Here is a 17301-nt window from a genome sequence, read left to right on the forward strand (position 1 = left end):
ATGTTTCGTATTAACATATTGATGGATTCTATCCAGTACACGAAGATGCATATTAAACTGGGGGGCTCTCACTAGGACTCTTGTGAAGTATATTGGGGGGTGAATGAAATGTTCATGCTGAGTCCACCCAGTAGTATTCTTCTATTTTGTCCTTCCTGACTTGGATTGTGTCTGGAGAGAATACCTTCACCTGTATAGCACTAGGAGGCAGTTCTGTGATTGCTAGTAGGAGTATCTCAATATTGAAAGGCATTGGTGATAATATGCTAAATAAGATTGGTAGGCTTTTTCAGCTCTGTTCCTTTCTGCTGGAATATATGTGCTGAATGTTTTATTCTTGAATTTGGGGTGAAATATTTTTGACATTCCACCTCCATAATCATCTCTGCTCCTGCTTCAACCCATCTGATACTGAAACCCTTATCCATGCCTTTGTTACTTCCAGCCAGCACTAGCTTGCATTTATATATAGCTCCTCTATTTCATTAAAACATCCCAAGGTGCTTCACAAACCTAGTATTTGACACAGACTTACTTAAAAATGTTGGACAGGACAAAATGCTTGGTCAACAGGATTGGGTTTAAAGATGGCTTTAAAGATGCAGAGAGAGTTTTTGGAGGGAATTCCAGAGCTTTGGGCTCAGGCATTTGAAGGCAGATTTGACTATTCCATTGTTCTCCTGGCTGACTTTGTACCTTCCATAAACTCAATCTCATCCAAACATTATCTGCTCGTATCCTAACTCGCACCATTCGTCACCCATCACCCCCGAGTTCTCTGACTTAGATTGGCTCCCGGGCCAGCAATGCCTCAATTTTAAAATTCTTATCCTTGTTTTCAAATTCCTCCCATGTCCTTGCCTCTTGGATTTTCCTGCAACTCTCAACCTGCCAAGATCTCTGCTCACATCAATTTCCGGCCTCTTGCACATCACTAATCTTAATCGCTCTGCAACTTGTGGCCATGCCTTCAGCTACCTAAGTCTTAAAGTCTGGAATTCCCTTCCTAAACCTCTCCACCTCTCTACCCCTCTCTCCTTTAAGACGCTTCTTAGAATCTACATCTTGACAAAGCTTTTGGTCACCTGCCCTAATACCTCCTTAAGTGTCTTGGTGCCAAATCTTGTTTGATAATGCTCCTGTGAAGCACCTTGTGATGTTTTGCTACTTTTAAAGAGGCTACACAAATGCAAGTTGTTGTTGATAAGTTGTCTGCGATGAAGCAGCAAAGAGTCCACCCCTCATTATATTGGGGTTATCAATGTAATATTTCAGTTTGCTGATTTAAATTTCAGTGAGGTACAAGCTGGTCACACACAGGAAGCTAATGCCTCAACTGCTCCAGTGTTCATTATTACTCAGCCTCGGTTTGACTTAATGGTTAACCCCTAAGTCAGCCATGGAGGGCCAGTGGATAAAGATTCATGACCTTGGGACATCCCAGGTGCTTTTCAGCTAATGAAATGCTTTTTGAATGTAGTTGCTATTGTAATGAAGGAAACATAGCAATCAATTTGCACACAACAAGGTCTCTCAAACAAAGAAACATGATCATGACTAGATAATCTGTCTTTAGTGATGTTGATTTGAAAATTTGACTAATTTTTATCCTTTCTTGAACTTGACTTTGTATGTCTCTTTCTCTATTTTTATCTCCCTTGGTTGACTGACTGAAATGAAGACTTTCCAGTACCCATGCAGAATACATTGGATCAGAAACTTTCCAATACAGTGAGGTTGACATTACTATTTATGAGACAGGCTCACAAATTGCTTATAATTTGCAGTCAATAGGGAAACAATATCAAAGCCTAGCTCATTAGTTGGTATTTTAGCCACCTCAGTGCCTTTTTTTAACTTGTGGAAATGCAGTTTGCTTTGAAACCCTATTACTTGAAAGTAAGTTTTCAAATCCTTCTTAGGAAAGGTGACCAATAAAATCCCAAAACCAGTTAGCTGGTCATTCATATCATCTGTTGTTTCTGCAATGTTCCTGAAAACAAGTTGGCCACGACATTCAACTACATAACCAAAGTTATTTGTTTGCTTTGAAGTGCTTTGAAACATCAATGAGGATATGATAAGGTGCCATAGAAGTATATGCTTGCCTGTTCCTTTTTTACCTCCTATGAATAGTGCAACTTAAGAGCTGGGAGTGACCAGTTTCAAAGCTGAGTGTAACCAATCCATGGCCAGTTCTGGGCGAGAGCTGGGACAATGGCCACTCTGCACTCAGAGCCACATAGTTTTATTTTTCTTATGAATTTGGATCAGCTGTTGAGCTGTCAGATATATACTTTTGCAGTGTCAATGCAAAAACCGTGAGGATGTGTATTACAGGTGCCTCAGCATGTGCCATCTTTCCTACGGTGCCTTATAACAAACCAAAATGCAACCCCTTCCCAGTTGGCTGCTGATACCCTTCATGTATTTATAGCCAATCATTGTGAATTCTAGCCTCACCTATTTCCTCACTCACCTTTGGACCCATCATTCTGCTTTCATAAAATGGGTGAGTTATTCACTCAATTCCGGTCGTTCAACCCTAAATCCCAGCTCTGTCCATGCTCCAGTGTTTTTTGCTGGGGGTAGTGATTGACCAGTCATGACCCTCTTTCTTGATGTCTCAGATTGCAATGTCCTGTACTTGCATTCTATCCCAAGCACATGACAATCAACTGGTTAACCCTTCTCAGACAGCAGAAGCAGCAGGTAACAAATCAAAATGGAGCCTGGTATACTATTTATTGGGATCTATCTATTTGGAGAGCAAAATCTGAGTTCCTTTCAGTTTCTGTGACACACAAAGTGACAGTGCGACTCTTTCCAAAGTGATGGATTCCAATTCTTGGCTAAGTTTTGGGACTGAAGACCAAAGGCTGCCTTTCCTATAGGATAGTAGAGAAAATGACTAAGGCCGTCCTCATGTGGTCTTGCAATCATTTGTATCCAACTGAGGCAAATAATCTCTCATCCAAAAGACACTGCCTTTGGCAATGTAGCATTCCCTCTGTACTGCACTGAAATGTCAGCCTAGATTATTGTCTTCCCCAGAGGGTTGTGGATGCTCCATTATTGAGTATTTTCAAGACTGCAATCGATAGATTTTCGATCCCTCGGAATATCAATGGGGAGTGGACAGAATGTAAAAGATCAGCCATGATTGTATTGAATGACAGAGCAGGCTCAAGGGGCTGAATGGTCTATCCCTGCTTATGTTTGTTATGTTCTTATGTTCTCTTGAATCTCGGAGTGAGGCTTGAATCCAAGATCTTTTGACTTAGAGGTGAGAGTGTTACCTCTCAGCCAAGGCTGACACAATTCAAAAAAGCAACTGTTTAGGAAACTTGGAAGTTCTTTGTGCTGAAACCGTTAACAGAATAGTTTGACATACTGATACAAGACAATGCGAGATATGAGAAACTGCCATCTCCTACTGGCATAGTACCGTGAGAGGGTGACATGGACACCCTCCTGCTAGTGTATACTGTGAGTGGGCAACACAGACCCCTCTTAGGGGTACAATAGCAGACACTGGTCTATCATGCTAATGTAATGAATTAATTCTCCTCCTGGTACAGCATAATGAGAGTGTGAGACTTATACAGTACAACAAAAACTTGCATTTATTGTAGTGCATTTAGTAAAAGGGCCCTTTGTGCTCCACTTTCCAAACCCGTGACCTCTCCCATCTAGAAGGACAAGAGCAGCAGATGTATGGGAACACCACCACCTGTAAGTTTCCCTCCAAGTCACACACATCCTGATTTGGAACTATAGTGCTGTTCCTTCACAATTTTGCTGGGTCAAAATCCTGGTACTCCCTCCCTGATAGCACTTTGGGTGTAGCTACATCACATGGACTGCAGCGGTTCAAGAAGGCGGTGCATCACCACCACCCAGAGGGCAGTTAAGGATAGGCAATAAATGCTGGCCTTGATTCATTTTCAAATAAAATTTGACTTTGAGCCACTTAAGGAGATATTAGGACAGGTGACCAAGAGCTTGGCCAAAGGAGTAGGTTTTTAAGAGTGCCTTTTAGGAGGACAGAGTTTTATGGAAAGAATTGCAGAGTTTAGTGCCAAGATAGCTGAAGGCCTGGCCATGACTGGTGAAGCAATTAAAATCAGGATTGTGCAAAGCCAAAATTGAAGTACAACGAGAAAGTGACACTGCTGGTATGCTATAAGGAGAGCACTACAGACATCGACATCTCCTACTGATGTAGTACAGTGAGTGACACGAACACTGATCTCCTACTTGTGATATACAATGAAATATCACTGACACAGCCCAAAGGCACATCCACCATGTGCATTGCCAAATATCCTTTGAAACATTCTCTGACTCCCAGGGGGTTGAGATATGACCCAGTAGATGGGCTGAGGTACACCATGCAGGCTGTGTTTCTGCAAGCCATCTTTACGATGCCGACTAAGAATGAGATCGCGCATCGGCCTGTGTCCAGCTGGCAGTAAATGAGCAGAGATGAAAGTGGAAAGTGAAATCACGCACTACAGTAATGACTCCTGTGCACAAACAGGAAGATGCAAGTTACATTTCAATTACACTTTTCCTTTGATTTGATTCCAAGTGCAGTTTAATTTTTAATCAAGTTACCATATTGCTTGTATGACCTGCTTATCAAATACAGTATTTACAGAAAAGCTCATGTTACAGCAGTGCATTCTCGATGCTGTGGTGTTTAAACATTGCCTTTTGGTAAGACCGGAAAGAACTGGGTACAATGCCCCATTTGTATATAATTCTTCTGCAACTGAAACAGATGCCAGCTGGAACATCATGTCTCCACAGATGAAATTCAATGAAGTGCAAGACTGGTGGGAACAAAAAAGGAGTTTGAATTTCACAGTCAATAAAACTTCAGAAGTTTCATCATCGCCTTAAACACTTTTCTTGCGTTACTGAAGTAACAGCTGGCTGAATGTGAAAAAAGAAACATTATAGGCAATGTGGCTTAGTTCCAGCAGGATCGTGATGGACTCTCTGTCGGGGAGGTTGGTAACTCCAGCAGGAGTGTGATTGATTGTAGAGATTGGGAGCTCCAGCAGAAAGATGAAGGATTGGAGAGGTCGATAGACCGATAGAGAGTGATAAAGTGTTGGCCAGGGTGGGTGTTGGCAATGATTGGAGTCAGCTCCTTCTGACTAAAGAAATATTGTGCAGCATCAGAACGAAAGTGATGGATCCAATATGCTAGGGGAGTCACATAAATGGAAAATGTGATGCCACATAAGCCAGATTTTGTGTGAGAAACTCTTGATGAAGTTGGCAGCTTGGTGTACCATGTTATGCTCAAGGCAGGAAGAAGCTAAATAGCCCCTTTACTTGGTTACATCTTCCATTATTCCAGTTCAATATTTACGAAAGTTTTATGGTTTTTATCTTATCTTTATCTTATCCCCATCCAACTATCACTGAGTCAGTCTCCCTGCTCTATTGCCCTTCCTGTTGGTGTGGACTCACACTGAAAGGAGTGATTACCTTGCCAGAGATTGCACCATCCTGTCATTTATTCTGGGTGCACTCTATGTTGTCTTTAACAGGAATCCATTACAGACGGCAATAATTCTTTGTCTTTTCAAATTCCGGTCTATAATTTCTTTATAGCTTATTTTGGGATTGTATTCACCCATTAGTCATTGATAAATTAAACCTACAGGCTGCAGCTTTATTCTAGCCTTCATGCATTATAGGAACTCTTGTGGTTTAAAAGTCAGGCAGCTGTTGAAACAGGGATTCCAAATTTGTTGCAAGAGACAGCACTGGACAAGGAATAAAACAAATGTGCAGTTCATCATTTACACATGATCCGCGCTTGTAATTTCGCACAAACTAAGTATTTGGTCTGTATAGAAGCTTTGGAGCAACCCCATTGCTTTCCTATTTAACCAACTCTATGGCATAATGTGCGCTGTTTGCAGCTCTCTCTGTGCATTTCTTGCCCTGAAGGAGTAAGAATGCTGTTTATTGCACACCAAGTGCTGAGTCCACTGTGTATTGAAATCAGAGAGTGGAATATCAGCCCTTTCATTACGTTATCCTGCTCAACAGATTAATTCCCAAACTGTAGTCTGGGTTAATGTGACATCTTCATCTCGCTGAGGATAATAGGTAAACAACATTGCCCTAGAATCTCCAATTTGAATGCTCCTATATAACTTCCAATAATTAGCAGTGGCTTCACCCCAGAGACATGAGACAATGGGGAAACACCTGCACTCATCAGCCCTGGTACCTGTGGCAGCAGTGTGTGAACACAAACACATAATAAACTGAAAAACATTTATAACAGTTACAGTAACTGGAATGAATAATGTATAATACAATAGGAACCAGTTAGATCTGGGGATCTTAAAAATGAACATGTTTAAAATGGCATCAGAACAGGACTGCTACTCTAGAGATCAAAATCTGATCAGGCAGGACTTTGAAAACAAAAATCTATATGCATGAACGCAATGGGGGCTCTTGGCATGAACAACCAAACTCTGCCTTCATTTAGTATGAACCTTATGCTTTCCATTTGCTTGAGTGCTTTTAAAAAACGTGCCCATCACTTGAAAGATTTCCTTCAGGATGGGGAAGCTCTAGCCAGATTTCAAATAAATTAACACCTTTCATATTTTGGGTCGGTGTAGATCTATCAATTATCACCAATTTGAGAGGAATCTTACATTTTCAATTCAAAATATCAGCTTATTTTGATGCAGCTAAAGATGAACCTACTGTGTGTTTAAATGAACTAAGAGTCCATTTCTCCCTGGTTTTGGAGTCACTCATGTTGAGAGTTCTAGGCTATGAAAGGCATGGAGCAAAATTAATACCCAGAGTTTTCTTTGGGCCACAGAAAGCTGGTATTGCTATTCCAGCAGGATTGCCAACTCTCCTGAAAGTTATTTCTAGAAGATCGAAGAAGGATTATTAAATGGTGAGGATGAAACAAATGCAGGTTCCTGGCAGTTCCCCAGGCCGCTCATGGCTACACAGCGACATCAGCTGGGACTTGGCCACAGGGCATCAACCTGTCCTATAATTGGGGATTGATAGGTTTGCAGCTGGGTTTAGAGTACCATGCAGTCCAACAATGGGGAGGAAAACTGAAAAAGAAAAGAGGATTTGTCAAGTTATCACTTTGCACCTTTACCTCTGCAGTGCTGAGGGCTGTACAGAGGAAGTGACATATTGATTACAAAACTCTGAACGCTTCCTATGTCCTAACCAATACAGAAAGAACTTTGATTTTAACAACCATAAGAAAAAATGAAAACTGTCCACGGTAGCTCGCAGCTGACCTCCTGATGCCCAGGATGGGAACTTCTCAGCAACTGGCAACTTACACCTTAACTTGATCGCGGCCAGTGAGAGTTGCTCAATTTGCAAAGCCAGGTGCCAGTACTGACCATTTAACCACAACTTGTTTTGTATTTTATACCGCTGTTTGCGGCATCCTCTGTTAAATGGAATTCTCAGTGGCGCTCCTTTATCCTGCACCAATCTAGAATCTGCAGCTCTCCTAACTCTTTGCTGCAAAAGTTCCAAAACAGAGACTATGAGCTCCATGCAACTTAACCTGTACAACTAGAAATACTAAGAGGCCTTGAACACCAGAACAAGCAGCAAAATTAGGAAACCGTTAGTAAACTGGAATTGAGATATGCCTAGCCACAAGCAGCAAAAGCCACATCACTCATTGATGTTTAATGACAGCATTGCATTCAGTAAGGGACACAGCGTCCAGCATTACCCATGCAACTTGAATCTGCATCAGCCATTAATCTGTACCACCACTGGATAAAAGACAAACCAGTGCACCTGGGAACACACAAGATTTCTGCAGGAAGGTGAACTGCAATGAATATAAACTTGCATCCCAAATTTGATGTAGTTAACACATGGGGGTAGAACTGGAGGGCTTGCTCATCCCCAAATCTCACCAATTATGTGGACATAACCTCAGTTGCAAGCAAGGCATTTTGTGAGTTAGGAAATAGAGCAAAACATGATATAGTTGCAATCAGCAGCTGTTTTCCCTTGTTGCATTCTCTCTCTCTCTCTCTCTCTATGTATACGCTACTTGCGGTTTAATACAAGGTTTTTATTGCTTTGTTTGGCAGTTTCATCCCCTGTCGCTGTGTAATACTAGTGAAGATGAACAACAAGACTATGGCTTTGTCAGTATGGTCAAACTGGAGCGTCCTGACCGAGACCTACATCCTTGTCTCTCCCTCTTCAACAAGGTAGGGAACTTATACATACACACAAATGCACATACACATTTTAATGTTGGATCACTTGAAGATGATATTTAACAAGTGAGGCATAAGTTTGATTTTTTTTAAACATATATATAAAAGCTGGCCAAGTCTCAGAAGGCTTTAACGTTCAGGGCTAACAGTCCAAAGCTCTTGATACATCAGTGAATTTTTAGGAAACTTAAATGTTTCCAATTTTCTGTTGTAAGAAGTTGCCAGGCCGGGTCTTGTTCCACTAAAGTAAAATTCCTCCAATTTCACCCCAACTCATTGGGTATAGTTTCACTGGACTGGAAGCCTTTTGATTCCTTGTCTTGTCTCAGATTACAAATGGTTCGATGGGGCCAGGAGCCCCTTGCCCAATAGGCAATTCATGTATGGGCCTTAGCAGTATGTACCAGCCAGATATTCAACCGGGGGCGGGGTGGGGGGTGGGGGGGTACAACTAAGGCCAATTATTTGATGCCCAGGTGCTGAGCTGAGAAGCAGACACTGGAGCTTTCCTGTGTTTGTTGCTGAACTTTTGAAAATCCTGTGGTGGAAGTGTGTAGAGTGAATATTTGACAGCACAAAACACACTAACGGAATGACAGCATTAAGTAAAGTGGCCGCTCCCATAAAACCAGCACTGCTGGTTTCTGTAGTCCTATTTTCCTTGACTCCTCTATTTCGCCTGAACAGTCCTCTGCCTCTCCCAGTACATATCTAAACAAGTAAATGCATGTAATCCATTAGTGGAACACCCAATCTGGGCAATTTTGCATTCTCCCTCATCCCTAACCCAAACGCTAATTTTCTAGACCTGGAGTCCCAAGTTCCTGTTCCATTCTTGTCTTAATGACATTTAATGAAACAGCAGACTTCGAGGAAATGGAAGCTTACAACTCCTCCAGGTACAGGCGCTAGAGACTTGGCCTGTGCTGCATAATAAGGGCACACCATACGGCTCCCTTTTTGGCTCGTCTTTTTAACACGTCACTGAGCAGCCTCAGGGCCATCGCGAACAGAGCATCCACTTTTCTTTTGATGTATTTTTCTTTAATGATTTTTTTTTTTATTATTCCCATATTATTCCGTCACAGTAAGCCATCTATTACCTTTTAGGTGTACATTACATCAAACTGAAATTGATTGATTTTTGTTAGCCAGAAGTATCAAAGGATATGGGGCAAAGGTGGGTTTATGGATTAGGTCACATGTCAGCCATTATCTCATTGAATGAGATGGAACAGGCTGGGGGGCTAAATGGCCTATTCCTGTTCCTATGTTCTTAAGATAGGTGATTCAAAGGAATAGCATATGAATCTTGTTTCGTGGCTTACAGGCAATGCTGGGGCCTGAGCCTAGCGCTGGTCAGTAGTAACAGTATTGTTGGCTACTAAGTTGATATCCTGGTGGGTTTTGACTTTGCCAACCCGCTTTGTGAATTTCTGTGTTGGGGCAGAGTCAAATGTAAGAAGTACAGGATTTGCCAAATGTTATGCCTGACTGGTTCAGTCTGAGTGAGCATATGATTTTCTTAGGCTATGCTCATTACGTCAAAACGATTTCACAGAAAATCACAGTGCAGAAGAGGTCCTTTGGCCCATCAAGTCTGCACTGACACGTGAGAAACACCTGACCTACCTACCTAGCCCCATTTACCAGCACTTGGCCCATAGCCTTGAATGTTATGACGTGCCAAGTGCTCATCTAGGTACTTTTTAAAGGATGTGAGACAACCCGCCTCCACCACCCTCCCAGGCAGTGCATTCCAGACCGTCACCACCCTCTGGGTAAAAAAAAGTTTTCCTCACATCCCCCCTAAACCTCCTGCCCCTCACCTTGAACTTATGCCCCCTCATGACTGACCCTTCCAACTAAGGGGAACAGCTGCTCCCTATCCACCCTGTCTATGCCCCTCATAATCTTGTACACTTCGATCAGGTCGCCACTCAGTCTCCTCTGCTCCAATAAAAACAACCCAAGTCTATCCAACCTCTCTTCATAACTTAAATGTTTCATCCCAGGCAACATCCTGGTGAATCTCCTCTGCACTCCCTCCAGTGCAATCACATCCTTCCTATAATGTGGCAACCAGAACTGCACACAGTACTCACCAAGGTTCTATACAACTCCAACAAGACCTCCCTACTTTTGTAATCTATGCCTCGATTGATAAAGACAAGTGTCCCATATGCCTTTTTCACCACCCCAGTAACATGCCCCTCTGCTTTCAGAGATCTATGGACACACACGCCAAGGTCCCTTTGTTCCTCAGAACTTCCTAGTGTCATGCCATTCATTGAATATTTCCTTGTCAAATTACTCCTTCCAAAGTATCACCTCACACTTTTTAGGCTTAAATTCCATCTGCCACTTATCTGCCCATTTGATCATCCCGTCTATATCTTCCTGTAGCCCGAGACACTCAACCTCATTGTTAACCACTGGGCAATCTTTCAATTGACTTTTGTTGCGCTGACCCCAAGAATGGCCATCACCCATTTCTTATGGCCATCAATTCTTAACCGCTTTAAGAGATTTGGATAATGTATTAAATGGCTGCTTTTTGGGACTAGTAGCTGACACTGAAGGCTGTGCACTTTAATTTGAAAATATCAAGGATTAATTTATTTATGCAACAAAAGGGTTGATTAAAAGGTGAGATCAACACTGCTGACCCAAACAGTGACTGTGACCATTATCTTTTGCTGTGCTGACCCCATGTGTGATTGTGACCATGACATGTATTATGACACAGCTGACGGTAAAGGCTGAGTTGCTCAAATCCAAGAAGGAAACTTGAAATAACTGTCATAACCCATTTTAACAATTTGTATATTTCGAGATGCAAGTTTTGAATTCAGTAGTAATAAGACCACCAAGTCTGAAGAGGCTTTTATAAAAGTAAATTAAACATTTATTAAAATAAGCAAGATTGTAAACACATACATATGTCTACAAAATTACTATTATGGTGACTACAAAAATCCCCTGATTAATCTGACTCTTGGTTACACCCCTGTTAAGGCAACAGTAAAACTCATAGATTTAAAAAGACCCCAGGCAAAGCACATTTGATATTACGAATTCAAAATGAGGTTTCTTGCAGACGCAGTTGCAGGCATACAGGCTGGTTAGATCTTAAATGCCTCTGCCTTACACACACAAGCTCCTTTCAGTTTATACCTAGCTTTTCCCTTGAATGTAAATTTCCCATTGTATTACTAGGCTTTTAACGTCACATCTTCTAACAATAACATTTTCACTCCACTAATTTTATTAGTTATATAAACACATTACTTGGTGTCTCCTAGCTAGGTGCAAGATTTTACTCCCACTCTTGAATGCTGTATTCAACAAATGCAAATGTATACCTTAACACCTATGTTTCTAAACTTCCCCATGTTTATCTAATTACCATTTCAAACCTACTTCCTTCCATACATCAAAGCACCCAGACCAGCTGGCTTTAATCCAATTAAGACACACACACATACACACACATAGACAGATGCCACAAAACTCTATTTTAAAAAATAATTTCCAATAATATTATAGACATTAACCCCTTCATGACCCACAAATGAAGTTGCAGACCAAGAGATAGACTTCTGAAAGTAATGCTAAATTTGAAGAGTTATAGAGTGAAAAATATGATGGTTGGAGGTCCCGTGACCTTTAGAGGAAGTTGTGGAGGGTTGGGGTTCACATTGAGCTGGAATAGCTCAGATCTGAAGAACAGCAGCTGGAAGCCAGGTCCTAAGTTGGAATAAAGTAGGGTGAGGCATGCTATGAAGCGAATAACATTTTGAATTCAATTCATAGGGAGGAATGAGATGGAACCCATTGCGGTAGCTGAGGAAAGGATGAAAGGAAGAATAAAAGAGCAGGTATGGGATAGGGTAGAGGGCAAGAAAGTTTAAATGACAAAGATGTCCTGGAACAAAAGACAAAGGGATGATAATGGTTGTGGTAAAGAGACAAAACATTTGTCCGGGGTAATTGTAAATTCAAGAAATTGAACAGCTCTGTCCACGGGCTACAGTTGAGCCCAGAAAGCTGTCAAGTGCCTAATCAAAAGATGAGGTGCTATTCCTCCAGCTTATGTTGAGGTTCACTGGAATTTTGCAGCAGGCTGAGGACAGAAATGTGAGCATGAGAGCAAGGTGAATCCGCAAAGCCGTCACCCAGTCTGTGTTTGGCCTCCCCTGTGTAGAGGAGGCTGCATGTGAATGCAATATACTAAATTGAAATAAGTACGAGTAGATTGCTGCTTCACCTGGAAAGCATGTTTGTGACCTTGGACAGTGAGGAGAGAGAGGAGGTTAAAGGGTAGGTTGTTACACCTCCTGCAATGACGTAGAAAAGTGCAGTGGGAAGAGGACGAGGCATTAGGCGCGATGGAGTACTGGATAAGGGTGTCATGGAGGGGACAGTCCCTTCTGACGGGGAGAATGCTGACAGGGAGGGAAGGAGAGAATGTGTTTGGTGGTGGCATCATTTTGGAGATGACAGAAATGAAGGAGGTCACTCCTTTGAATGTGGAGGCTGGTGGAATGAAAATTGAGGATAAGGGGAATGTTATTGCAGATCTGGGAGGGGAGGGAATGGCATAAGAAGAGAAGTGTGGTAAATAGGTCGGACATGGTTGAGAGCCCTGTTGACCACAGCAGGCAGGGGGGGAATTCTCGATTGAGGTAAAAAAAACCTAACAGAAGCGCTTTTGTAGAAGGTTGCAACATCAGAACAGATGCAACTAAGAAACTGGGAGGTTGAAATGGAATCCTTCCAGGAAGCAGATTGTGAGTAGCCAAAGTAGCTATGTGCGTTGGGTGGGCTTATAATGAATATTAGTAGATAGCTTATCCCTAGGAATGGAGACAGAGAAGTCGAGGAAGGAAAGGCAACTAGATGGACCATGTGAAGGTGAGAGAAGGGTGGAAATTGGATGCAAAGTTGAAGAAGTTTTCCAGTTCCAGATGAGAGCGGAAAGTGGCACTGATACCGTCATTGATGTACCAGAAAATGAGTTGGGGGAGAGGGCCTGAGTAGGGTTGGAACAAGGAATGTTCCACACACCTCTCAAAAAGACAGGCATTACTAGGACCCTTGTGGGTAACAATAGCAACAGCTTTTATTTGGAGGAAGTGAGATGTTAAAAGAAGAAATCGTTCAATGAGAGAATAAGTAGAGCCAGGCGAAGGAGGGTGGTGATGGTAGATGAAGACTGGTTGGGCTTCTGTTCAAGGAAGCAGCGGAGAGCTCTCAGGCTATCCTCGTTGGGGGGGTTGAAGATGTAGAGAGATTGGACGTCCACAGTAAAGAGGAGGCGGTTCAGGCCAAGAAACTGGAAATCATTAAAATGATGTAGGGCATCAGAAGAGTCGCAGATGTAGGTGGGGAAAGACTGGGCAAGGGGAGAAAAATTGAGTCAAGATAGGAAGAAATAAGTTCAGTGGGACAGGAACTGGCTGAAATGATAGGTCTACCAAGATAGTCCTGTTTGTGGATGTTGGAAAGGAGGTAGAAGCGAGATGTTCAGGGTTGGGGGACTATGAGGTGGGAAGCAGTGGAGGGAAGATCTCCAGAGGAGATGAGGTCAGTGACAGACCTGTAAACAATGGCCTGATGTTCGGTGGTGGGGTCATGGTCCAGGGGGAGGTAGGAAGACGTGTCTGAGAGTTGGCGCTCAAGGTAAAGGTTAGTACACCAGGCAACAACCACACCAGGCCTGATAGAATGGAGGGCAGCAAGTTCAAAGTGAGGGAGGTTAAAGTAAGTGAGTGAGAGGAGTAGAAAAGTAAAGATGCTCATTGGCACACTGACAGTTCTCAACGAAAAGATCAAGAGCAGGTAAGAGGCCAGAGGGAGGTGTCCAGGTGGAGGGAGAATACTGGAGATGGGTCCGTTGGTCAAGAGAGGACTCCCGGCCAAAGAAGTGAACGTGGAGGCAAAGGCAACAGAACAAGAGCTCAATGTCTTGTGGAGCTCACAATTTATTGAGTATCAGAGAGGGAAAAGTCAGAGTATTGTGAACACATGGCAAGAAATGGGATTAAAAATGGGGTCAGAGAGTAATGAAGGTGAAAAAGGATCTGGAAGGGAATTCCATGAGTTGACGCTTACATTCATTAACATCTGAAAGGTGGGGGAAAAATTTTTTGTGAAAGTGCGGATCAGACGACGGTTGAAATTAAACTGGACCAGGAGGAGAACTTTGAAATAGTGAATTGATGCTGCATGTACATGTGGCAGCACACACAACGCTGAGTGTGGATCTCAGGATGTGGCAGGACAGCAGTCCGAGGAGCTTTGTTTGTCACCTGTAATCCTGGGTGGAATTGAAACATGAAGGATGGAACTTCAGTTGGAATCTGCGTGCAATTAGTTGGGAGCCGGACACGTTTAGTGTTTTGGCCAGGAGCTGATCGCTTTCACATGCTGACTGAGCTGTTGTACATTTCTTGCACTTTGTTTTCAATTTAAGATTCCAGTGCTTGTAGCTTTTATTTTTCTCATAATGCATTACCTGGAATCTTAATGCAGAGTTAAATCTGGTTGAATTCTGACTTGATGTGGTGCCGTGGAACAAAGCAGGCCTGATGTTTTTGATGAAGTCAGAATAAATGTGGGATGTTCATTTCTTACCCAGGCCAAAACTGGACAGGAAGGAACATTTCCCAAAAGAGGAAATGGCCCACTCCTACACATGGGCATGGTTCTTAAAAGACAGCCATTAAATCCGGTCTCCTGTTGTCCGTTACACATTTAACAAAATCGCAAGGTGGCCCACTCAAAGCATAGGAAGGTAGAAACCAGACTGGTGACCAGCCAACAGACACCTGCAGTGTCTGTTAGGACCGCCACTGACATGTTAGGACTGAACATTCCACGCAGCTGTTTAGAGCAGGAGGATTTCAGCAGGCTGTTCCAGCAAAAATTCCTGCCCGATGTTTCAGAGGCAAGTATTTGAATCCAACTTGACCTCAACGATTAATTGTTTGTCTGGGAGAACTTGGCTCCTAATTTCACTTTCAGAGCTAAGGGTAATAATTATAGGGTGTTGGAAATTTAGGAGAGGAAGGAGCTAATGGGCCCATTGTAGATTGCTAGTATTCAGTTGTGAAGTTCGGTCCCACAGACAACTGAAATAATACAAATGTGCCAGCTGTTTAGCTAATAGTTGAAGATCTGCCTGTACTTGGGTCACTTGCCTTAATCAGTACTTGACTATTTGGAGCAGTAAATTGGAGAGGCATGAAATGTCAAAAATAAAAACCTGTCATTTACTTCAACAGAGTTGTGACAGAATAATTGTTTCTTGGTTGATATTTTCATACCCAGGATCCTTTTTTAAGAGCTAGTGCTTCCAGGCAAAGCAATTAACTGCCAAGTTCAACAGAGGATAGTCTGGTGCCATAAGTATTAGGAACACCTGCCTCCCACGTACAGCACTGAGAGTTTGTGCCAGGACTACCTCACCGGGATCCTCCCACCTAGAAGCTGTCAGTTTAGGAAACAATGGAGCAAAATAATTGCTGCTCTTTCAGTTATTTTGCAGCTTTGATTACAGTTACCCAAACTCAGTGAAGAATGAGCCCCAGAGATCTGATTCTTTAAAGGTGTTTTTCTATTTATATTCTGATTGTTCCAATGAGAGTAGCGAATCCCTGCTAAGACAGGGCATTATCAAGATAGAGGAGGAAAACACAAAGGATCCTTGCTTTTGCAGTTCCCATTTGCCCAATGAGAATTAGGAAAACATTGCTCAGAGATTGCAACTCTGCTGGAGCACAGTCTCCTTGCAGGTCCGATTAAAACTTTGTGCATATGTTTAGGTCCTTCCCAGCTACTATAGTGCATTTGCTTTGAGGTACATGCCGTGGTTATTTGGAGAAGATCTGAACAATGATTCCTAACTCATCTATTCAACACAGGTTCTGAGACAGACTGTGTTTCCTTTGTCCTATTCTGTTCAGCTTTTTTATGAAGTAAAATTTGTAGAATCTCCAGGGATAGACTAGCAGCAGTTGATTTATGTTACGGCTGCAAGTTCTCAAAACGTAAACATCATCAATGCTATCTCCTGCTTCTAACCTTTTTCCCACCCTTCTACACCAATTCCATCCTGCCCTTTTATTTCTCTAGTTGCCTTCCCCACCTTCTCTTCCTGCTCCAATTCCTTTCCTGCACTTCCTCTGTTCCCTTCCTTCTCCACCTATTTTTTTCTACCCTTTCTTTTCAATGCTATTCGCTTCAGTCTTGGGCTTGAGTGGCTCCTTGTTGGAGTTGAACAGCATTTTTGGAAAAGCTGATGTATTGCACCTCAATTGAGTTGATGAGACATCATTGAGAGCAGATGTTGTCAGTCTCTCTGCCAAACTCTGCTTGACACAAGTTACACAACCTTACAGAATTGTTGCTCCTGGAGGCGGTTTTCGACGTGATTCACATCAGATTAACAGCTATATAGGATTTGCAATCTTTATCCTAGGGCCATTACACAGGACAAGGCTCTGTTAACTGCAGAAGCCAAACAGCAGCTTGTGTAGGCACTGAATCAATACAAAGCAATCTTTGTTTCAAGTTCTCCTCATTATTTATTGACTCCTCCAAATCCACTAGATCTGAAACGGGGATGGGACAGGAGGTCTGGCCACTAGGATGGGGGTTGCAGGGAGGGGTAACACCCCAGTTCAGTGCAATTGAGAAGAAGTTATCTTTAAGGCAGTTTTCTAGTTGTGGATAATGCAAAGAGTGTTTTGGCTGTATTTGTGTGGAGATGTTGCGCACTAACAATGCAGTTGAATGTGTCATAGGGCATCTTGGACCATCACTCAGTAAAGGTGGAACATAATAATGGAGGAGGTGATCGGATTGAAGATGGGATGTACCTGTTGGGTTGTTAAAAAGTGAGAATGAACTGGGTGGAAGGAAGCAGGGGCAATATGGTATTGATGGCAGCAGGAAAATTGTGTTTTAATTCTGATTTTGTTTTCCCCCTCCCTGTTTCCCCATGAAGTGACTTAGGTCATGAAAG

General features: G+C 42.5%; 1 protein-coding gene across 2 annotated transcripts in view; it reads left to right on the forward strand.

Annotated features, from left to right (window-relative positions):
* Positions 1–17301, forward strand: part of LOC121282950 (E3 ubiquitin-protein ligase RNF43) — a 195806-nt gene that overhangs the window by 124880 nt on the left and 53625 nt on the right. The window contains exon 2 of one of the 2 annotated variants that reach the window (XM_041196788.1): positions 8139–8261. In XM_041196788.1, coding sequence (XP_041052722.1) covers positions 8139–8261 — 123 coding nt within the window. Of the gene's footprint in view, positions 1–8134; positions 8262–17301 lie in introns of those variants that run through there. The other variant, XM_041196790.1, reaches the window with a different exon arrangement.

Source organism: Carcharodon carcharias, chromosome 10, assembly GCF_017639515.1.
Source record: "Carcharodon carcharias isolate sCarCar2 chromosome 10, sCarCar2.pri, whole genome shotgun sequence".
In the NCBI taxonomy this organism is placed as follows: Eukaryota; Metazoa; Chordata; class Chondrichthyes; order Lamniformes; family Lamnidae; genus Carcharodon; species Carcharodon carcharias.